Source organism: Embiotoca jacksoni, unplaced genomic scaffold (assembly GCF_022577435.1).
Source record: "Embiotoca jacksoni isolate LCO1_2020_lvr unplaced genomic scaffold, fEmbJac1.0.p SCAF_46, whole genome shotgun sequence".
NCBI lineage: Eukaryota > Metazoa > Chordata > Actinopteri > Embiotocidae > Embiotoca > Embiotoca jacksoni.
The window spans coordinates 2,737,771-2,761,770 of record NW_027185399.1 but is presented as its reverse complement, the minus strand read 5'-3'; the positions used below and the strand labels follow the sequence as shown (position 1 = coordinate 2,761,770).

Here is a 24,000-nt window from a genome sequence, read left to right as displayed (position 1 = left end):
CTCCCGGGGGGTGTTTGGGCGGGACAGAGGACACGCTGATTCGGGGGCCGCCGGCTCTAAATGCTTCCACCATGCTTCTGCTTGTATATCTGATGTGTTTTGGATGCGAGAGCCAAATCAGTGTGAAACTATCCGAATCCTGCAGGAAGACTTTGAGGCTGCAGTGCTGGTGTCGGATTTGTTTATCGAGCCAACTTCCTTTTTAAAACCAGGGTTAGGGTTAGGGTAATGTTTAAAATGTTAAACTTTTCCCATTTAAAGAACTATTATAAAACAACTAAAGTCAGTCATTTGTGACATTTTCTAAAAGTGAACCAAAAATGTACAAATGTATGTTTTTTAGGGTTTAAAGCTGCAGCAAAAAAAAACATTTAATTAACCAGATATTTGGAAATGAAGTGACAGTTAACACACTCAAGATGTTTGTAAATTTAAATTTAATAATACACGAACACGTGATAATATACCGGATTTTTACCGATAAATATTCACACAAGATTTGCTGCATCACCAGCGCCACTGTTCACTTCCTGGATAAATAAAAAGTACGTCCACCAGGGGGCAGATCAGAGCCTCATCAGTCTTCACTGAAACATTACTTTCTGTGAACTTCTGCTTTTACACAACAAGAAACGGAAACTCCGTTTTGTCTGTACTCTCGTAACTTTCTAAATGCTGCCCCCACTGGTCACGTGCAGAACTGCATCTTGATATATTTATGACGATGGATCTTCTCCTCCAACATCTTCTCGTCGACGCAGCCCTGAATCTGAGCTGGTTTTTCAAAGACTGTAAATCAGATACGCTGAGTGTTGGATTTCTCCGGCACGCGGAGAATTGAGTGTACGAACTCTTTAATCCACAGATTTATTAGAAGCAAATATTATGATGAAGACTACGAGGAAGCAGAGAGGGCCCGCTGTGCTATGAATAGATCCTGTGTGGAGTTACTGTTCGTGTTTTATCAGACATGAAACTCCCCATTAGGTGCAACTACAGCTGTTTTAAAGCAGAGATAACGAGTCCATTATCAATCAACAGAAAATAACAGATGATCAAACAATGATGAACGTTTTTTGTCACTGCAAATTTAAAATCTTTGAGACCAAACAAGACCGAAGATGTCGCGTTGCACTTTTAGTTGTTTATATTTGTCTAAAACAAAAAACTAAAATCAAACGGCAAAACATTTGACAGTTTTTTGGGGGAATTATTGTCAAAAAGAGTCCAAATAAGATGACGGACATCCGACTGGTCAACAGTAAACTGGACTTCAACGCTTCGATCCTCGGCACAGAAACACACCTGGAAACGAACAAACACATAAAACACACGTAGTTAAATTATCACATGTTCACACGTCTACACCACGAGAAGGACGGACTGAACGAGGGAATCACATTTCTTTGACTCCATACGTAAAGTATGCAGACTCTGCCCCCCCTCCCCCTCCACACACACACACACACACAACACACACACACACACACCACACACACACCACACACACACACACACACACACACACACACACACACCAACAGCCTTTAGTCAGCTCAGTCTCCACCCGACCCTCCCTGACATGAACCGGGGCAGCGCTGGATTTACTGTACCTTCAAACACACATGGAGCTGGTTTGGCTCGACTCGCACACAAAACCCTCAAATGTTTAATTCCTCCGCCGGCTTGTCAAACACATCTCAAAACTTCTTCTCTGCAGGAGACGCTGGTGTCAACTCAGATTTATTTCTTTACAACACACGACGATTCATCACAGTTTAAAGAGATCTGTTATGAAACAACCGAAGACATAACTCGGACCAACGTCACATTTCTCTCCATAATTTATTCCATGTAATACGTCTGATAGCTGGTGCCTTTAGATGGGGTTGTTTATGATGTATGCAAGGAATTTGTGATAATAACGTTTTCAGCAAGTATGAATGACCTTGATAAAAGCGTGAGATAAAGCTGAGGGACGTCAGCGTCTCCCACATGTTGAGAAGTTACTTGAGCTAGTCGGCGGTGAACGTTTCGTGTTTCTCACCGACCTTGTTTGGTCTGGACACAAATATCAAGTCCGAAGGATCCTGGGAGCTCAGAGCATTCATGTTCAGTCTGACTACAAGAAGTCAGGGAAAACATTTTAGATTTGTAAAACTTGGAGCATAATTTTCTGACAATGTTACGATAACTATTTTTAGTTTCACACGACATATATATTTTTTATATTATTATAAGAAACATTGGATAATATTCTTAGAACAACTGGGTAAGGCCGGCTAATGAATGCATCCCATAATGCATTTCAGCAAATCACGTATATTGAGCTCGCTCACGTCGCTGACTGTGATTGGCCGGTCAACACGACCTTTACCAGCCCTCCAGCTATCGGTTATGTCCACGTTTCTAAACGTAATCTTTGATCAAAGTGAACCCGCCTTTTATTCAAAGAATGAAAAACTTGACAAAGAAGTTGAAAACCTTCCCGCCAACACACCTGCGAAGCATTTTTCTTTGTTATAAACGAGGAAACTCGCGTTGCCACAGCAACGACCGCCAGCGGGAGACCAGCTGGACTCGTGTTTTACCGCTCGCAGCAGAACAAACAGGCCGCCTGTCTTTTTCTTTCCATGTTGTTACTGGGCTGAACGACGTGTAGTCGAGTACCAGAGTGAGTGTGTGTGTGTGTAGTGTGAGTGTGTGTGTGTGTGTGTGTGTGTGTGTGTGTGTTCTCATTCATTGTGCTTTTCCTTTGGCAGGTCACACCAGTGTGTAACTGGATCCTCCCCAGCTTGGGCTGATTTGGGGAACAATGCAGGAGGTGTATGTAACGTGTCCACATTGTTTTTGAACAGGCAGCTGGACGGCCTCACAACCTGATCCTCATCATAACCCATAAACCGCCTCACATGGACCTCCAGGTCAAACTCAGAGGAATCACTATCCGGAAAAATGAAAACACCCACAAAAAAAAAAAAAAGATTCATTTAATCTGATGGTTCTGCTTCCTGGTAGAGACCTGACAGACAGCACATCAAAAATCGGTCATATTTGTCTGATTTAAACAATTGAGGCTCAGATTTTATATAAAAGAGTTCGTAGCTTCCAGCTCTGATAAATAGTTCCGGAGCAGAAGTGTCTTCAGCTGCAATACCAGCGAGTGCCACTAGAGGTCGGCTCCAAAAAGCCTCCGGCTCCATAGACTCCCATTCAACTTCTCTCATCAATCCAAAGTGAATAAAATGTGTCCATCAGTTATCTCGGTGTTGTTAGCTAAAGTCACTCCTTCTTATTAGTTTTCTGGAGGTCCATCTGAAAATAATCCCTCATTCATTAGAAAAGAAGATTCAAGAAGACCTGTTTTTGACAAACACGTCCTGAGAACAGGAAACCGTCTCCGAACTCGTCCATCGTATGTTCGGTTTTCATCAGAAACAAAGTGAGTGACTCCCGAGGACACAAAACTCCTCCGATAACCTTTGTTTCAGAACACTATGAACTCCTTTTGTTCCTGACAAAGAACCAGTCGTGTGATGGACCTGCAGGACATCAGGGACTGAAACCGTCGTCCTGCTGCAGCGAGTCTCCGTCTCTCAGGAAGTTCCAGTTTCTCTGTAATTTCTGCTATCGGCTGCCGTCTCCAGGATCTGATGATAGAGCTGCTCTCTCGCCTGCGTCACCTCCTCCCGTCAACGCCGTCCGCCTCCCCCCTCTTCACCCTTCACCTCCGACCTCCAGCCGGACTTAACGACAGGAAGCGATCGACTCCCCGCTGCTGCGGTGGCAAGAAAAACGAGGAGAAGACGGTTCCAAGAGTTGATGCTGAAATGCACAATTCATTTTTTTATTTTAGTTGCTTTTCTGCAGCTGTTTTGGGTCCTTTATGCCACCTGATTCGACAAAACTTGATTTTAAAGTTTGATGAACAACTACTAACGTGATTAAATTACAAATAAAAGTCTTTGTTATCGTTACTAAAAAAAAAATATAAATAATTTACAGTTATTTTTCAGAATGTTGATGATTTGTGAATCAGATGTTTTCTCATCAATGATCTCCAACAGAAGTTAAACATTTCCCTCAAATGGTGTGTTTGTTCGTCACTCTGGAGAAACGAGGCTGAGGAGGGAGGAGGAGGGAGGAGGGAGGAGGAGGAGGGGGGAGAAGGGAGGAGGAGGAGGAGGGGGGGAGGAGGAGGAGGGGGGAGGTCTGAAGTTCAGGTGGGTGTGACATCACCTCCTCTCTCATCTCCCATTCTTTCAGAAAAGAAAAGAGCTGCTGGAGGAGAGTTATGGGAAGAAGGTGATCAGGATGAAACAAGAAAACAAGCTTCAAACTGAGAGACTCTCTGGTGTCTTTCTGGTTGTTTTGTTTGTTTCTGGTTGTTTTGTTTGTTTCTAGTTGTTTTGTTTGTTTCTGGTTGTTTTGTGTCTTCGTGGTTGTTTTGTTTGTTTCTAGTTGTTTTGTTTGTTTCTGGTTGTTTTGTTTGTTTCTAGTTGTTTTGTTTGTTTCTAGTTGTTTTGTGTCTTCGTGGTTGTTTTGTTTGTTTCTGGTTGTTTTGTTTGTTTCTGGTTGTTTTGTTTGTTTCTAGTTGTTTTGTTTGTTTCTGGTTGTTTTGTGTCTTCGTGGTTGTTTTGTTTGTTTCTAGTTGTTTTGTTTGTTTCTGGTTGTTTTGTTTGTTTCTAGTTGTTTTGTTTGTTTCTGGTTGTTTTGTTTGTTTCTAGTTGTTTTGTTTGTTTCTAGTTGTTTTGTGTCTTCGTGGTTGTTTTGTTTGTTTCTGGTTGTTTTGTTTGTTTCTGGTTGTTTTGTTTGTTTCTAGTTGTTTTGTTTGTTTCTGGTTGTTTTGTGTCTTCGTGGTTGTTTTGTTTGTTTCTAGTTGTTTTGTTTGTTTCTGGTTGTTTTGTTTGTTTCTAGTTGTTTTGTTTGTTTCTGGTTGTTTTGTGTCTTCGTGGTTGTTTTGTTTGTTTCTAGTTGTTTTGTGTCTTTGTGGTTGTTTGTTTTGTTTGTTTCTAGTTGTTTTGTGTCTTTGTGGTTGTTTTGTTTGTTTCTAGTTGTTTTGCGTCTTTACAACAAACATTTGTTGACCGTATTGTTTGTTGCGTGTCTTTCTTTTTCGTGACCATGAAAAAGTGATTGAATGTGTTTAAACGCAGCATTAAAAAGGTTTTAAACGCTCCCTGAGACACCCTGCTGTGATGAGTGATTTTTTTGTTTTTTTATCTCCTTTTGCTTCACACCCTCCTCAGAGTTTTTACAGCCTGCAACCTTTTGGCTTTGAGCAGAGATGATAAGAGCCGCAACAAAAACAAAAGTAAAGTCAGGTGCCTCTGAAAACATGGAGCCCTTTTGTCCCGGGATCATGTGGGGGGTGTTCCCGCATGTGTGTGCATTACGGGGAGCACACACACACACACACACACACACACACACACACACACACACACACACACACACACACACACACACACACACACACACACACACACACACACACACTGCAGCTGCCGGCCTCCCTGACGACCGGCCCGTCAAACCAAAAAAAATCCTTTTCAAAAGCAACCTCAGGAACCGTCGGAGAGATGATTAAATTCTCCATGTGAGGAGTTCAAAAGCAATAAAAAATGAAATGAAAACACGGGCGGTGCGCTACACAAAGACCTCATTGTTGCAGAGCAAAGGAATGCCTGTGAGTGATTGTGTGTGTGTGTGTGTGTGTGTGATTGTGTGTGTGTGTGTGTGTGTGTGTGTGTGTGTGTGTGTGTGTGTGTGTGTGTGTGTGTGTGTGTGTGTGGTGTGTGTGTGTGTGAGTGTGTGTGTCTCTGTGGGCAGAGGCCATGAGGAATGTGAGTTTTTGCATGGAGACAAAAGATGGCCTATGACTGGTGGAGGCAGCGAAGAGGCTCAGAGAGGGAACCAGAGGAAGGAAGCAAGAAAAGACCACCACACAGGAGCTAACACCTTAGCACAAAGTCCGCTCGCATTTAGCAAAGAAAGGTCGCCGATTAACTTTCAAATTAACGCCCAACTTTTCAGACACGAGTCCAGACTTCATCACTTCTCTGAAACAGATGAAACCACATATGAAAGTCAGAAGATGGATGGAGGCCGGAGGACTGTTGATGTTACGGCGCACTAATCGAGTCATGTATGTAAACAGGCTCTGATCCGTCAGCCCGCCCGGTCACACACTCTGAGAACCTCATTTCCCGTAATCCCTCGTCGCCTGACCTCCGACCTCCAGGAGGGTGTTGACAGATTTAAGACCCCCCGGCTTCCTCCGGCCTGTGATTTGCTTTGTGAAGGGCGTCCCTCTCGGTCCGAGCCGAGTGGAGTCGTTTAAAGACGATCACGTCAAACGCACAACTAAAAACACCACAAACCACAATTCCTGGTTTCTGAGGGACGTCCGTTTGTCCCTCTGTGGTAGTTTTGTGTCTCTTTGTGGTAGTTTTGTATCTTTGTGGTTGTTTTGTCTCTTTGTGGTACTTTTGTGTCTTTGTGGTAGTTTTTGTGTCTTTGTGGTAGTTTTGTGTCTCTTTGTGGTAGTTTTGTGTCTTTGTGGTAGTTTTATGTCTTTGTGGTTGTTTTGTCTCTTTGTGGTAGTTTTTATGTCTTTTTGTGGTAGTTTTGTGTCTCTTTGTGGTAGTTTTGTGTCTCTGTAGTAGTTTTGTGTCTTTGTGGTTGTTTTGTCTCTTTGTGGTACTTTTGTGTCTTTGTGGTAGTTTTGTGTCTTTGTGGTAGTTTTGTGTCTCTTTGTGGTAGTTTTGTGTGTCTTTGTAATAGTTTTGTGTCTCTTTGTGGTAGTTTTGTGTCTTTGTGGTTGTTTTGTCTCTTTGTGGTAGTTTTATGTCTTTTTGTGGTAGTTTTGTGTCTCTTTGTGGTAGTTTTGTGTCTCTGTGGTTGTTTTGTGTCTGTGTGGTAATTGTGTGTCTGTTTGTGGTAGGTTTGTGTCTTTGTGGTAGTTTTGTGTCTCTGTGGTAGTTTTGTGTCTCTTTGTGATTGTTTTGTATCTTTGTGGTAGTTTTATGTCTTTTTGTGGTAGTTTTGTGTCTCTTTGTGGTACTTTTGTGCCTCTTTGTGGTAGTTTTGTGTCTCTTTGTGGTAGTTTTGTGTCTTTTGTCGCTCTGTTTTCTGGCGTCTGTGTTAACATCTGTTAATGTTTTATCTGATTTTATTTTGTCTTGTTGCATTCTTGTTTTCAAACAACATATAAACCCAGTCTCCACACAGTCCCGAGGGTCCAGAGTCGGGCTGTATTTTGTCTCTGCTGCCCTTTGTCCTCTGAAACATGTCTGTCCTGTTACGAGGGTTGTTGTTGTCGGGTTTTAACGCTCAGGAAGGAGGCAGGTGTTCACCGTTTTATGGAAAACTGCCCAGCAACCTTTCTACCAATAAAAGCTCACTTTGTATTTGTATGAGGGAAAATGTTAGAAACTAAAAAAACAAAAAAACTACACGTATAGAAAAACAATTAGCAAGACTGAATACATCTTTTTTAAAAGAGGATATTAATCTTTAACATTATCATTTATTTTTTTGGTTTCCTTTCTGTTTTTCACCCGTTTTCTCCTTTTGTTTACTTCTTTCTTTTGTTATGTTGCCTGACGCACTCAGTAAATAATAAACTTTAATTGATCCATAAAGTGTCTCGTCACGGTCAATAAACGTAACATCTGCTGCGGAGTTTGTTTGGTTTGTTTGATGAGTTTTCTGGAATCATCCTGACTTCAGGTGAAAAGATGTTCCGCCTCCACACGAGGAAGAGTTCACAACAAACACCCAAAAAAGAACTTTAACGTCAGAGCATTCAAATTTTGACTCCTGTCAAAGGGCAGCGATGAACAGCAGTGGAACAACCTGAGTTTCCTATTTACAGAAGTAGGGTTTATGATTACCTGATATCGAGATGACACCTGTTTCCTGTTATTTATTTCCAACAGTCAAATCAGAGTGAATGGAAAAAGGAAGATGTTCGTCCGGATGCAAATCATCGGAGCGAACCGGAGACGTGGAAACACGCCAGAGTGAGTTCAGGTGACATCCAGCTTTAAAAGTGGTTTCGGTGCAGTTTAAATGCTGAAGAGGCTCGTGGAGGCGACGTGGTGACGAGCTGCAGGTGTTCAGGTAGATCTGTGGGAGGAGGAAGTGGAAGGCCACGCCCAGAAAACACCCCAAAGTGGAAGGCCACGCCCAGAAAAACCGAGTTGTAGTTTAGCGATGCTGTCAATCATCACTTTAAGTCTTTTGAAAAATGTCAAATTAAAAGTTTTCCCTTGAGTGAGCAGATGGAAACAGGAAGGAAACAGGAAGTGTAATGTTTGCTAAGCATGTGTTGAAGTTATTCGCAGGTCAAAACGGGAAAAGAAACTTCACAAGAACAAAGCACAAAGTTACAGACGCTGATTACTCGTCACTGAAATTCCTCTTTTGCTGTTTTTGAAAGCTGGTTTGACTGAACAAACTCTAAAAAGTCCAAAAAACAAATCAAGACTCAAAAACAAAAACATAGTTTGATTTAATTTGGTGAAATTGAGTTTATCTTGTTTCATTTGCTGAACTCTCCTTCTGGAGACAAGCGATGACGCAGCGGCGGAAATGGAGACGGATGAAAACACGTTGTTCTTCTGCTCGACGGATTAAAAAGAAGTGACGGAAGAGAAAACAGAAAACAGAAAAGGAAACTCCCGCCTGGTGCAACACGTCCTGGAAATCCCCGAAGTTCATTTGAAGGTGTGTGAGCTTGTAAAAGACTGAAAACAACAGGTAAGACAAGAATGCGTGTTGACTTCGTGTGTCAGGAGTTAACACTCAACACACCAGCACTCCAAACAGAAACATCCCATCATCCCGTTCTCAAATCCTGAAGATTATTTGTCCTCAACATCAATATGCTGCAATTAAAAGCCTGTTAGCATGCTGACGTTAGCATTTAGCTCAAAGCAACACTGTGGACGCTTGTTCTAATTTGTGAGGAATATAAATACTGAATTTACTCCCTCATCATAAATCACAAGCTTTAATCTTAAACTATATTCAACATGTGAACCAGCATCCAGGACGAGCTGCATGAAACAGCTTTGAAACAGTTTTAATTCTAAATTAAACTTTAACCTTCGTCTGTTTGTTTTCAGCCTCGATGAGTCTGAACAAATGTGTGTGTGAGAGAGAGAGGGGGGGGGGAGGGGGGGAGAGAGGGGGAGGGAGGGGGGAGAGAGGGGGGGAAGAGAGAGAGAGAGAGAGAGAGAGAGAGAGAGGAGGGAGAGAGAGGGGGGGAGAGAGAGGGGGAGAGAGAGAGAGAGAGAGAGGGAGAGAGTGAGGGGGGAGAGAGAGAGAGAGAGAGGGGGGGAGAGAGAGAGAGAGAGAGGGAGAGGGGGGGAGAGTGAGGGAGTAAAAGATGATGTATGAGTGTTTGTGCTGGAATGGGTTGCTGCGTTCTCGTTCTCGACAGCATGAAGCTGACAGGCAGCAGCTCGTCTGTCGGATCTGAATGAACGTCAACAAAAACAACACACACACACACACACACAGACACACACAGACACACACACACACACACACACACACAGACACACACACACACAGACACACACACACACACACACACACACACACACACACAGACACACACACACACAGACACACACACACACACACACTCAGACACACACACAGACAGACACACACACACACACACACACACACAGACACACACACACACAGACACAGACACACACACAGACAGACACACACACACACACACACACACACAGACACACACACACACACACACACAGACACACACACACACAGACACACACACACACACACACACAGACACACACACACACAGACACACACACACACACACACTCAGACACACACACACACACACACACACACACACACTCAGACACACACACAGACAGACACACACACACACACACACACACACACACACACACACAGACACAGACACACAGACAGACACACACACACACACACACACACACACACACAGACACACACACACAGACACACACACACACACACAGACACACACACACACACACACACACACACACACACACACACACACAGACACACACACATCAGGACTTATTTGTGTTGTCTCAGGTTAAACAACTTTTAAAAGTCGGAGTTGATATTTTTCTGAAATAAATGTCACCAAAAGTTCATTTATAGAAATAAATTTGTGAAAGTAAAAGTTTGAGTTACTTCTAGTTTGAATCGAGTTTGGAGGCAAAACATGAAATCTCCTTTCTCTGCCCTCCGTCTCATGATTCACGATTTCAATCGATGTCTTTCTCTTTAAATAAGGTCAAGAAGTTTCCTGTATTTCAACTTCACAACCTTTTGTTTATGTTCCCGTTTTTATCCGTTATGTGAGATGATAAAGACTCGAGGCCGTTTTTTATTTCCCAAAACGATTCTCACTCAGGAAACAGAATAAAAAAAAAACAAAGACGTCATTTTAAAATGTTAATGTGCATAAAAATAGCTTTATTTCCAATAATAAATCAGAACCTGCATGCAGAAACCAATGATTCATTGGCTCCTCCACTCCATTGGTGATTCACATGTGGTGTTTGTGACATTAAGCAGCAGAACAAACTCTCCCATGTTCACCGAGCAGACGCCGGGACGACTACCAGCTCATCTAATCTAACCGGTCGCTCCTCCGCCGAGCTCGAGGTCGGCGGAGGAGCGACCGGTTTTTGGGAGGCGGCGGCCTCGAACCGGCGCGGAGATGTTTCTCCGACCGGGTCAGCGGGAACCTCGAATCTCCAAATACATGTTCGCGAATTTATCATTTTAGCTGCAAGAATCCCGACTGATAATCAACCCGACGTCCGCAACCGGCAACACGTCTCATCGGCACGACATCCCCTGAACAACGAGATGAACACCAACCACATCATCAATCCTTCTACAAACACAACAACAAAAACATAAATACAAAAAGCAAAAAACAAAAATGTCTAAAAGATAATAGAAACTCTTACAAAATAAAAAGTTTCAAAACTATTTGCCTCTGAAAATCTCAAACTAGTGTATATAAAACTTTAAATCACATGTACAACAGCTTAAAGAGGGCGAAACACCCCAAACCTGAAAGAATGCAATAAAATAATTTGACAGTTAAATTAATGCAAAACAAAAAAAGGGGCGGGGCTTGTTGATCTGGTGGAGGAGAAATAAAAACACTGGAGAACAACGAGGCGGCGCGTTAGTATCAAAACTCATTTACATTTACAGTAAATCACATGAACGTTACTGCGAAGGAAACAAAAATAAAACAATTTGGCATTTAAATATTTGGTAGATATTTGTGTTGCCAGAACGTGACCGAGTACCGAGCTGATATGTTTCTTATGTTTGTAGTTTTTATGTGAAGACTACAGATCGTTGGGAGAACGTCCGTCTGCAGAGAAGAAATGTGAGCAGCGAACGTGTTCGTCGAAGCTTCGGCGACTGCTCGTAGACCCCAGATTAAAATATATAAACTAACTAACAGTCAGTGTAGCTTATTGACCAAAACAAACAAACAAACAAACAAAACAAACAAAACAAACTCTGATTTACAAAGAAAGTACCGAAGAGGATCACGGAGCTCAACGCTTCCAGACCCGAACAGTTAATGGAGGAGCACCTCCATGCCAACAGAAATGTCCAGAATTGATGTGGTGAGTTTCCGATGAGGATCAATACTCGAATCAATACTCGAATCAATACTCGAATCAATACTCGAATCAATACTCAAATCAATACTCGAATCGGTCCAGTTAATGGAAGGCTAGTTAGCTGGTTAGTTTAGCCTTCGCTTCTCACGCGGCTAACCCGCCTGCTAACACCAACACTAACATTAGTGGATGAAAACTAATATTTATTTTGTCAATTTTCTTGAAATTTAGTACAAAAACAAAAACAAATTGGAGAAAGTGTCGGACGTTCATGTTGACTGGAAGTCGTGATTATAACCGAGGAACTTCAGCTCTGATCAACTTGAAGTCGCAGCTTCAGACGAAAGGCACAATTTAATCCAGAATTTGACAATTACAGCGTTAAATTCTTGAAGCGTTGGAATCCGTGTCGGTCGGCGGGTTTTAACTTTGAGGCAGGCAGGCTAGCTACACCCACCCCCCCCACCACCTCCCCCTCCCCCCCTCCCCCCAGTATTTATGCTATGCTAAGCTAAGCTGCTGGCTTCGTATAACAACGTTGAGCGTTGCTGTGAAAGCTCGTACAGTAATTGTAAATTCCTTTCGGGATGATTTTAGCTTCCTTATCTGGTGCTACGCGGCAGACGGAGGAACGAGGAGGAAAACTACGTCAGGAGGGTTGAAAGAAAAGAAAAAAGCCTTTTCAGGTCATTTTAATGAAGGTTTACAGGACATGAGCCGATTCATCTCACGGAGCAGAAACCGTGAATAATTAAGGTGGTGTAATTATTAACATCGGATCAGAGCTGGGAAATTTATTTTTTAAATTAAAACCAGTTAAAAAAAAATCTTTTCTTTTCCCATCATGAAATTTCTTTTTGAAAAAAAAAATATATATAAAAGGAATAAAAACATTCAGCTGCTACGACAACATGAGAATCTGCAGAACGAGGAAGACGAGGAGAGAATAAATAACGGGACCGTTAACGTGAACCGTACCGAGCGTTAGTGTTTTAAACGGAAGATAAAGTTCGCTTGTTTCTGTTGACACGAGGGACAAACAACAACAACAACAACAACAACGAGGGCGTACCACAGCTGAAACGGTCCACTCCTGCTGCTCCTCTTCCTCATCTGGCAGAACCAAAACAAAGCCTCTGATTGGCCAAGAGAGCACCAGTGATTGTTAGTACACGTCAGGTGGGCGGAGTCAGTCGATCGATTGTGTCGTCGGACGTCGCTCCGCTGAAGAGAAAGTGAGGAGGAGGACGTGCGACGGTGAAGATGATGAGGCACTGCGAGGCCAGACGGCCGCCCTGATTGGCTGGTTTTTTTTTTAAGGGAGTGAGGTGTGTGTGTGTGTGTGTGTGTGTGTGTGTGTGTGTGTGTGTGTGTGTGTGTGTGTGTGTGTGTGTGTGTGTGTGTCTATGCGTAGATCTCCGTGGTCGGAGCTTTCTTGTAGATGGGTTTCTTCCCCAGGTCGTAGCTGCCCTCGTCCTTCTTCTTCATGCGGTAGATGAGGAGGAGGATGAGGAGGACGGCGAACATCAGGCCGACGGCGCCGCCGGCGATCAGAGCTGGACGAGATCAAGAAACAATAACAGGTCAGACTTCTGAAACGGGACGACAGGAGACGGGAAACGTTGCGTTTCTGAGCTACGTACCTGCGAGGACCTCCGTCTTGTTGAAGATGCTGTCGTCGCCGGCGTGGGACATGAGGACGTTGGACGGTTGCTCCTCGAGCACCTCGTTCCTAAGCAACGGGATCTCGTTGCTCTTCCGGACGACGTCCACCTCGTCGACGGTCGGCCGCTCCGGCTCGGGGATCTTGTTGTCGTTCACGTCAGACTGAAGACAAAAAGGCAGAAGAATTAGAAAAAGAACGATCAACAATGACGGCGAGAAGAAATCAGTTCTTCATGTGAGAAGTCTTTAACACGTAAAACCACCGTAGACGTTTCTCACCTCGACCGACGGTCTGAAGTCTCCGGGCGAAACGGTCGCTGCTGCGGAAACAAACACAATCTTTACTGAATGGTTTATATCAAAATTTAAGAAGCATCTCTAAATTATTACGTTATTTTTTTTAATCTTTTTTTTATTCGTAGAACTCACCTTTGTCTCCGGACCCGGAGAACTCGTCGTCCTCGTAGATCGGGTCGGTGTCGTAGTCGTCGTCTTCGTCCTCGTCGTCCGTGAAGGCGAAGTCGGAGCCGTTCGGGGAGTCTCCCGACGACTCCGGGTCGCCGCCGTGCATCGCCGTGGCGACCATCTGCGTGGTCTTCATGGGCATCCACGTCTCCGTCTCCCTCACCTGCTGGGACACCGGAGACACGAGCGAGCTCAGAGGGATGTTCACGTGAAAAACACGGCGTTATAATTAGAAAACGACGTACAGGCAAAATAAAAGCTTCGGCCTCCTGGTGGCCATCGAGGGAATTACCACAACATTCAAATTCATCTGGAAAATATTTCACTGCAATCCTTCGAGTAGCAAAAAATAAAACACGTCAACTTTTGGATTTCCAGGATTCATCCTCTCGGAACCACGAATACATATTTTACTGCAGCCGATTGTTTGAGAGGATCAAATTAGTTTGTTAAATTAATTCATTTAAAAGTCAGATAAGCGTCAACAAAAGTCATGTTTCACTACTAACCGTGCAAAACTATATTGGCATAAAAATAATAAGAAAAAAAAGATAATAAATCTGCAACCATTGAGAATCTATAAAAGTTATTTTTAAAACAGCAATGACAAATAAATTCATCCGTTTGAGTCGACAGATTAACCAATAATTAGAATAACCTACAGCACTGCTGCTGTAAAACTTTAATTTAATCTCAACACGACAACTCATCACCCCCCCTTAATCTCATTAACCCCCTCCCCCCCCCCCACACCTCTTCCAGCCTAATTACCATTAAAGCAATTAGTCAGCATTAAGGTTTAAAACCAAACAGACTAGACGAGGTGAGAAAAGCTTGAAGATCGAGTCCTGAAGTCTTCAGTCATTTAAAAACTTCACATCTTTTTGTCCTTTTGAGCTCCTCCTGAAATTACCCCCCCCCCCCCCCCCCCCGCTGTGAATCACCGCTCTATTATGTTCTCATTTAAACCTCACACATGAACAGAGGGTGTGTGTGTGTGTGTGTGTGTGTGTGTGTGTGTGTGTGTGTGTGTGTGTGTGTCCGTCGTGCTGAAACAAGCCCGTTGAGTCACGTTTCAGGAATCTCTCCCGTAAAGACCCGTTTGAGTCTCGTTCGTGCCAACGGCTGCTTTGTTAGGTCATAATATTTCCATCCTCCCTGAGGCCAGTTAAACTTCACTCTGTGGTTTCAAACACGTTTTAAAGCCCTGAAAACTTCTTTTTTTAACCTCAGACTACAAACGAGCTTCGTTCTACATTTAAACTCAATATTTGTTGTTTAATTTGAGGGATTTGTGTCTTTTATTGGCAGATTTTGTTTGTTAAAATCACTCATTTTACTTTCAAACCTCTAAGTTAAATCTTTTATTTTCACCGTTTGTAATTTTTCTAATTTTAAATGGTTTTCTGGGAAGTTTCGTGGACAAAATGCAAATTTTTTGCAAACTATTTTAAAGTCAAACATTCGCTGGTTCGAGGCTCTAAAATGAGAAATATTTGCTTTTCATGACCAAATGTGACGTTTGATGACGTCACGTTTGACTCCGGGATGTTGTGACGAACACGTTTATTCGTTTTCTGATGTTTTATTGAGAAAACAACGAACCACAGTTCATCTAAACAATCTTTAGTTTTAAACCATTTATCAAAATCAAATTCCTTCTTTTGGGACGTTTAATCTTTTGCTTTGCTGAATGCTTGTTAATAAACAAACGGTCCGTTCAACTTGTCGTATTACTTGTAACTAATCACTTAATTGGTTTTCCACTTTAACTTTCTTCCTGACACCGAACACCTTCTAGTTGTTGAGCTGCAGATTTAAAGCGCGGCTGCTTCTTGTGTATTTGACTTCCACACAAGTGAAAGATAAACAGCTCGGCACCCAGAAAAGACTAAATGTTAATCTGTCAGTCTCCCGCCGTGTCAATAAAGCCCTTCCTCCGGCCGCCGCCGACCTTTGACCCCCGCGGTGAAACGTGGACGTCGGTTTGAAAGAGCGGCGGCTTCGTCCAACCCGTCCCGACACGCCGGCAGAGAAAAGATCAAAGCTGCCGCGTTCAGGTACTGAAGGAAACCGTCGGATATTCTAACTTTACTACGTTCTCAACGGGAGGCGGAGCTGTGACGGGACCGAGGCCACGCCCCCTCCCCGTCTGGGCAACAAACAAACCGAGTCCGGGACAACAACAGCAGCAGAGGGACAGAGCCGAGTGTCCTCAGCCTGAAGACGTTTCTACAGAGGACAGCGGGCCGATAAAACCAATGAAACATAAAAGAAGCGCTCGTCTGAGTCAAACAGGAAGTCGAGCTGGAACCGAGGTTACGTAACCAACATGGAAATCAGTCCTCTGATTTTCCTGCCGACCCGGTCGGCTGCACAAACGAGCGTCTTCAGGATCTGCTCATCCGTTCGGGTCGCGGTGACACAAACTCGCCCTCTTTTCCAACTCTGCTCGTTATTGATTCATTTACTGGATGTGTAACTGAACGTTTCCGTGGAAACGTTGCAGACGACAGAAACCTCCGGCTCGGTTTTACAGAAGTCCTGAAACCTCCTGAATCACCGAGTTCAACCGCATCGTTGTTCGAGTCGGACCGCCGCCGGTTCACGACGTGTTTTCCTGCTTAATGTGCAGCAACCGATGAGCAGCCGGATCTGAACCCAACAGGTGGATTTAATGGAGAAATGAGGACTCATATTTCCGTTTGCGGCAGCGGAGTTCACCGCTTTCCATTTGAGTCGATAAAAAGCTCCTCTGTGCTGAAAATCAATTATTTGACATCGTCCTGAGTTCTGCCAGAGATAAACTGCTCTCATAAAAGACTTTAGACGGCGATTAGCAGTCGGATAAAGTTTTATCAGACAAAGGTCAGAGTCGTCTGGCAGCCCAACAGAGCTGCTCTTTGTTCGGGGAGAACTTCTTAATTACGGAGCTCATTTGGCCTCGATGTGTCCGAGCAACAAAAACAAACAAGCCACAGGTCCGCTGACCATGTGACCCGACCATGTGACCCGACCGTGTGACCCGACCATGTGACCCGACCGTGTGACCCGACCGTGTGACCCGACCATGTGACCCGACCGTGTGACCCGACCGTGTGACCCGACCGTGTGACCCGACCGTGTGACGTATCTTCCGGAGATATCAAATAATAAAAGTTGACTTTCACTCGGAGTTCATAAAGTACAGTTCCAGGAAGACGCCACACGGCTGGTAAAAACTTAAACAACCGTTTCCTGTCCCGTCTCGGCGTGAAGGTCCGAAACCCTCCGGCTCTCTGAAGGCGGCCGGGCAGGACCGCAGCCACCCCAGAAACCCCCCCCCCACATCAGCCAGCCATCAGCCAGCCATCAGCCCCCCCATCAGCCAGCCATCAGCCCCCCCATCAGCCAGCCATCAGCCCCCCCATCAGCCAGCCATCAGCCCCCCCATCAGCCAGCCGGGTCCTCAGGTCCAGCTCCTCCTTTCACACCAAACAATGGCCAGTGGACGCCTCCAGAGCGTATCAATGACGGAGGTAACCAGGGATAAGCCCCCAGCAGCCCCCAGCAGCCTCCAGCAGCCTCCAGCAGCCCCAGCAGCCTCCAGCAGCCTCCAGCAGCCCCCCTTCATTAAACCAGGAGAAACAATCCCTCCATCTGCCGACACCGAGCGGAGCATCTGGTCCATTCAGAGCGAGGAGGAGGAGGAGGAGGAGGAGGAGGAGGAGGAGGAGGAGGACACGTCGAAGAGCAGAAAGGAAACAGCAGCGCAGGAATGTGCTTCCTTATTCTTTGTGGCGTCCAACGTCTTGTGACCTTTTCCAGAAAAAGACAGTTAATGTCGTTTTCTAACCTTTTGCTTCGGCACTTTAACGCCTCAGAGGTCAGAATAAATCAAAAGTGAACCAAACCTGAGATTCAGCCAACGCAGCGATATTTGGAGATTTGTGATTTTTCTGCAAAAAACTTGTCGTCAGCAGAATCTGTGCTGAAAGTGTTAACGTCATAAAGTACGTCTTTAGAGAAGCTCTGATCCTCCGTTTCACCACCAAATACAACTTCTCTTCTCAATTTGACGCGAAACAAATTCACTTGAAACTCCACAAATTACAACGGAGAGTTTTTAGAAAATCTGCTGCAAAAAAATAAATAAAATAAATCTAACTTTTTCTGAAAGTAACGATCACAAAAAACCTCCATGAAATCCTGGAGGACTGATTAGAAGCTCCTCCTCCTGCTCCTGCTCCTCCTGCTCCTCCTGCTCCTCCTGCTCCTAGCAGCGTTTCCACCTAGCGGCGAGGTTCGATGACATCACGGGAAAGTCCCGCGACCTTCGACTCCCCCGACATTCATGAAGTTTCAACGTCTGGTCGTCCACGTCGCGCCTCGATTCTTTAGGAACATTTAAATATATTTATTTAAAGCTCAGATTTGTTGGATTTCTGGCTCCTCGTGTTCAGACTGATGATAGTTTCCTTTCCTACATTAAAAGAAGCACGCAGCCGTCTGCAGATGGATTCAAGCTCCCGTTAAAACCTCTGTAACAGCTGGAGACTGAAAGGAGTCCAGAGTGGGCGTGGCCCCAGACGTAAGGTCAGAGGTCATTATTACACCTGCGAGCAACCGATCAGTTGGAAATTCAGTTTTCCGTGCCGGAGGCTGCAGCTTAAACCCAGTTTGAAATGTTGGGTTCATTTGGGATGAATTCTGAAACAAAAAGAATTTTAAATGTTCCCACATTTCTAGTTTTTTTCCATCAACTCAACTCAACCAGCTGTTTCTGGATTTCTACCGAGCACAACGTGGTGAATCGAGGTGACGGACGCACACCAAAAGATCCAGCAACAAACAACCGCGACGTCGAGTCGCTAGCAGCGGTGGAAAAGTGCCTCCTCCTGCCGAGGATTATGGGTATTGTCGTAATTTGAGACAAACAACAGATATTCCTCAGTAATACGTTTCCTTGTGTAACCGGCTGGTTTCCGGTCGGATCAGCTGATTGGCTCTCCTCCGATAAGCCTAATTGAGTTTTGATGAGGGAACGTCCGATCTGATGGACGCCGCCTTCATCGGTCACTTCCTCCCGCCGATGACGCCCCGTTTATTACCGAGTCAGCGGCCGGTGGACAAATAGCTCAAAACCTCTTCCTGCCGTCTCTCCAACGTCTTCCAGCTCTTTGATGTCGCTCCCTCGGGCGGGTCGGTATCGCTGCCTCGGATCAAAGACGGGCGCAGATCCGATAGACTAATCTACCGAGGAGCTTTTATTGGATCGGCCGGAAGGGCAGGAAATAATAAGAAAACAGGAAACATCCATCCAAGACAAATCAACTCTGTCTCAGGAGAGCCGTGAATATGAATCCTTCCAGGAAACAACGGAGCGATTGAGACGCTCGACTCCTTTCAGACACGCGAGGAAAAAAAATCTGTTCACAATAACTTCCATTCATCTCCAGTAGAAAGTCGAAGATCGGAGCGCCGGCGGGAATCCTTCGGTTTGGATCGATTTACACGTGAAATGAGGTTTTTATTGGTTTGATTTATCAGCTCAAGTCCAATAAACATCAAACAGACGTGATTGATGACGATCTGACGCGAGTCGCAACAAGTCTTCATATCAAACAGGTGAAACTTGGTTTCCTGATCCGCCTGCTGACCAACGTTCAGGTCCGAGACGGCCCATCTGGGGCCCGCGGGCCAGGGTTTCATCACCACAGCATTTGACAAGGTGAATATAGATGCTTCATGTTTTTGACAAAAATAAAATTACTATTAAGCAGATTAAAGAGTTTGGTTTTAGCAATTCTGCTAATTTTTCTCAGATTTCAAACGTTATTTGGCTTTTAGGACATTTGTGATCGTTTCTAATAATAAAAACAGAGCGATTAACTGATGCTTCAAAAATAAACAAAGATCAATGGATCATGGAAATAACAGCTAGCTGTATATATTTTAGATATTCATATAAACTTATATCAGTAGTAGTTCTGAGTTTTTGGAAAATTCGATGAAAAGATTTAATCATTCACAATATAAAATTGCAGCTATCTCCCAGTTAGCTTAGCTTAGCATAAAGGCTTGAAACAAAGTCGGATTTGTCTTTAACAACAAAAATCAACCAATCAGCACATTTAAAGCTCATTAAATGATCAGTATTTTTGGGGGGAACATGTTAATTCACATCCTGACATGAAAAGATGGAAACCATCATCCAGTAAATATAAAGTAGGTTAGCTTGATGATTATTATCAATTAATCTGCTGATTATTCTCAGACATTTGATTTATTAAAATCATTTAATCAGACATTTAATGTGTCAGTTTACAGTCTCACGAGAATAACCGTCTCCTGGCTGCAGCTTTGTTTACTTCAGAGTAAAAACCGAGAGTGTTCTTTACATAATGTCCCCATAAGAGCAGATAAACCGTCTCGGTGTCGCCGACGGACAAACTGGGAGCCGTTTGGCAAACACACACACACACACACACACACACACACACACACATCAAAGAGATGCTGCACTGTTGAGGTACATTTGTCAGGAAGGATGTCTAAATAAAGGGGAAAGCCCTCACACCACCCAAAGGGGTGTGTGTGTGTGTGTGTGTGTGTGTGTGTGTGTGTGTGTGTGTGTGTGTGTGTGTGTGTGTGTGTGTGTGTATACAGTATGCGGTATAGGACACACACACACTTTTTTTTTGTTTACTGGAAGTACATTTTCAAAAAAAAAAAAAAAAAAAATTTACCAAAGAAAAGCTGCAAAAAGCCCCATAATGTAAAACTACATGTAAAATAAAGGGCCATTACAAAGAATAAAGGTTTCTATAAGTCAACAACGCACACAGCTTGTGTGGAAAGTTAACTTAAAAGATATTCAATTTATCGTCATATCAACAAAGAAAAGGATCAAATCCTGAATTTAGAAGCGAATTTTCTTCACTTGTCTTTGATCCTGAAGTTCCAGATTGATCATCAACGTGGTTGCAGATCATTTAACTGTTCAACTTTTCCAACGATCCACAGCACAAACATCACAATAAACTTCATCAGAATCAGCCTGACGAACCACAATAAGAGTTTAGTGGCGGCAAAATTCAGCTGCAGCCGTTTTAATAAACCGGTAAAAGTTATTTTTCAGGCAAAATGTCAAAAGTTATTTGGATTCAGCTGCTTCTTTGTGACGATTTGCAGCTTTCTTGCAACCGATAGTGTTGTGGAGCGTTTTAACTTTTCATGCTCGCTCCCTCCGTTGTTTCCCGTCCGACACACGTGTTCTTGCTTTAGGCAGAGGAGGAGGAGGAGGAGGAGGAGGAGGAAGTGATAGGTTGACAGGGCGTCCCGGCCCAACATCAAAACGGGCCTCGCTGGTTCTGGTCCACAGTGGAAACACAGCGAGGCTTCATGTTCCTCTAAAATACACAACAACAACAACAACAACCACAACAACCGAGGAGGCGACGCAACGCTTCCAGTAAACACACACACACGTTTTCTTTTACCATTTCCTGACTTTTGATGGACAAGACAAGTAATCAATAAACAACAATTAGTTGCCGCCCACATGGACGATGTGAACGATCAGATTAATGAAGACCTCAAACATCCTGTTCTGCAGTTCAAATCTCAGCTGTTGTTTTCAACTGAAACTAAAGTGAGATGAAGCTGCTGATTGATTCACATCTTCGGGCGTACCAACTCAAACGGGATGGTTTCACCCTTTTCTTAATCATTTAAGAGAGAAAACTTAAATTATTAGATTAATGTGGGCGTGTTGTTATTGTTAATATAAGTATTTGTGCCGTCTCTGCAGACTTCGGGGGTCCTGGATCCTCTTAAAGACGACCATTTAACGAGTTTATGAATTTATAGACATACAGATGACAGTTTTAATTGCTCCTCTATAACAAGATCATTAACTGAACTTTAAAACTGAAAGCTCCACATTTAACTCGGCGGTCTGGAACCGAAACTCACTGGACATTTTCCAACAAGCACAAAAAAACATTTTATGAGTGACATAACTGGCTGCAGCAGACCTTTGTGATTATAATCGGAGCCTCGAAAGCACTTAAACATGAAGCAGAAAGCACGCAGCTTAACTGGAAAGTTGCTCCAGTGAAGAAAAGAGTCCTAAAAACAGATGAAAGTGATATAACCAGAATAGGAGGGTTTTATGGTCGACTTCTGCCCCGAACGTATTCGTATAGTTCCTGTTACAACTGCCAGAGTATGTGGTGGATGTGGGGTGGGGTGGGTGGGTGGGTGGGGGTGGGGGGGGGGGGGGGTGGGAGTCAGATTCTGGACTGCTCTCCATCGCGGGCAGGAAGGACAAAAAACCTCCTCTCTCGCTGCCAAACATTCCTCGGCCCCAAAGGGATTTTATAGACCAGCGGACAGCAATGCAGGAACCATTATTACATCCTCCTCGTACTATTTATCACACCACCCCCTCCCCTTCCCTCCCCCCTCCTCCCCCACGACGCCTTTCACTGCACCCCGTCAGGCCAAACACACAAAAAGAAAAAACTTCCTCAAAAAAAAAAGACGGGCTCATTCTGGTGTAAATGATTTGGGGGTTAAATGCAGAAAGCAGTCACATTCCTCCGAGATATAACGGATGGAGTCCGGCCCGGAGGCTCGGCGGCAGCAGGCGGAGGTTCGCTGGATTAACTCCGCGGATAAAGAGGGTTTTTTTCTTTAACCCTGATTAACCACCACAGTTGCGATCTCAAGCACATTTGGTAAATGAAGGAGCTCGGATGTCTTGGATTACAAAAACAAATGCTGTTTCCAGCCTCTCTGATGAGATGAAGTTCTGCATCACAATTAAAGGTGAATATTTGGTTGTTCTTTTGGGACTAGGTTGAGATTCATGAACCAGCTGTGCGGTTTGTTATCGCTCACCTCCAGCTCGGTGACTCGTGGCCGTACATGGACAGAAAGCGCTGAGGTCAACGGAAAAGAACCGGATCGGTTTGTTTGGGTCGGGGCGTCTCGGACAAACTGATAAAAAAATAACTGAGCAGCGTTGTTTGACTTTAGTTAAATGAAGCAATGACTTCCTGTTGGCGTCCAGTGGATGTGAAATCAATCCCTCAATAAAAAACAAAAATAACAACATTCCTGTCGTGCCTGAGGCTCCAAAAAACAACGTGTGCATTCAGAGCCGGTTCTATTGTCAGGAAGCAGAACATTGTTATCGATTAGCTGGGAACGCCAAACCCACATACCAATAATGACCTCAGTGGGAGGGGAGAAGAAAAGGCCACGAGGGGGAGGGGGGGTCATAGCTCAACGGCTGAATATCCATCAAAGGAGAGTTAAGCTTAAAAATAAAAAAAGGTATAAGAGCAGATGAAGGAGCAACAACTCGTCCTAAAGACAGACGAAGACGCCAAAATGTGGAGCAGCGAGACGAAGAGGAGGTCGGTGGGAAAACTGAAGGTGTGTCCCTCATGAAAAGGCCCCGGGGTCCTATTGAGATCCCTCCAAGGGTGCAAAATCCCAGAGAGGGCCGGTCAAGGTCACTAGAGGTCACATTCCAGAGGGGAACTAAAAAAAGGAAGAAGAAGAAGAAGAAGAAGAAGAAGAAGAAGAAGAAGAAGAAGAAGAAGAACAAGAACAAGAAGAAGAAGAAGAAGAAGAAGCTACGTGGCTTTCAAAGAATGTAACGGGCTGTACGGACGAGGTGAGTGTGACCACCGTGGTGCGTTCAAAAACACTCTTGAGTGTGACCACCGTGGTGCGTTCAAAAACACTCTTGAGTGTGACCACTGTGGTGCGTGTGGTTTCAGATCATTCAAGGTGTTGCTGGTGTTAAAAAAAAACCCACCAGGCTTGTAGTTAAACCTGCTGCACCATTTGGGCTGACCAACTGGGAGGACTGGGAGGACGGGTGGGGGGGGGGGGGGGGGTCTAAACACACAAAGACAAGTTTCTACTGAATTTGAGCTCTAATCCTACAAAACTAAAAACTACTGAAGGACCATGTTTGATGTTTATTTATTGTTTGGTCAATAAAACACCAGAAAATAAAAAAAAGTTTGCAGCTTAGAAACAAAAAAAACATCACAAACCCCAAAACACTGAAATATCAGCAGGAAACATTCGATGAGATAAAAGAGGCTGAAACTATAAAATATGAATCTTGTTTGATGGATAATGAACCTGCAGATGAAACCGC

General features: G+C 44.1%; 1 protein-coding gene across 2 annotated transcripts in view; it reads right to left on the bottom strand.

Moving 5' to 3' along the window:
* Positions 1-10,493: 10,493 nt before the first annotated feature.
* sdc4 (syndecan 4) overlaps positions 10,494-24,000 on the bottom strand; it is a 14,529-nt gene continuing 1,022 nt past the window's right edge. Inside the window, exons 2-5 of one of the 2 annotated variants that reach the window (XM_069169697.1) lie at positions 13,800-14,001; positions 13,650-13,690; positions 13,349-13,532; positions 10,494-13,261 (exon numbers count right to left, since the gene is read on the bottom strand). In XM_069169697.1, coding sequence (XP_069025798.1) covers positions 13,110-13,261; positions 13,349-13,532; positions 13,650-13,690; positions 13,800-14,001 — 579 coding nt within the window. In that variant the 3' untranslated portion in view covers positions 10,494-13,109. The remainder of the gene's footprint in view (positions 13,262-13,348; positions 13,533-13,649; positions 13,691-13,799; positions 14,002-24,000) is intronic. The other variant, XM_069169698.1, reaches the window with a different exon arrangement.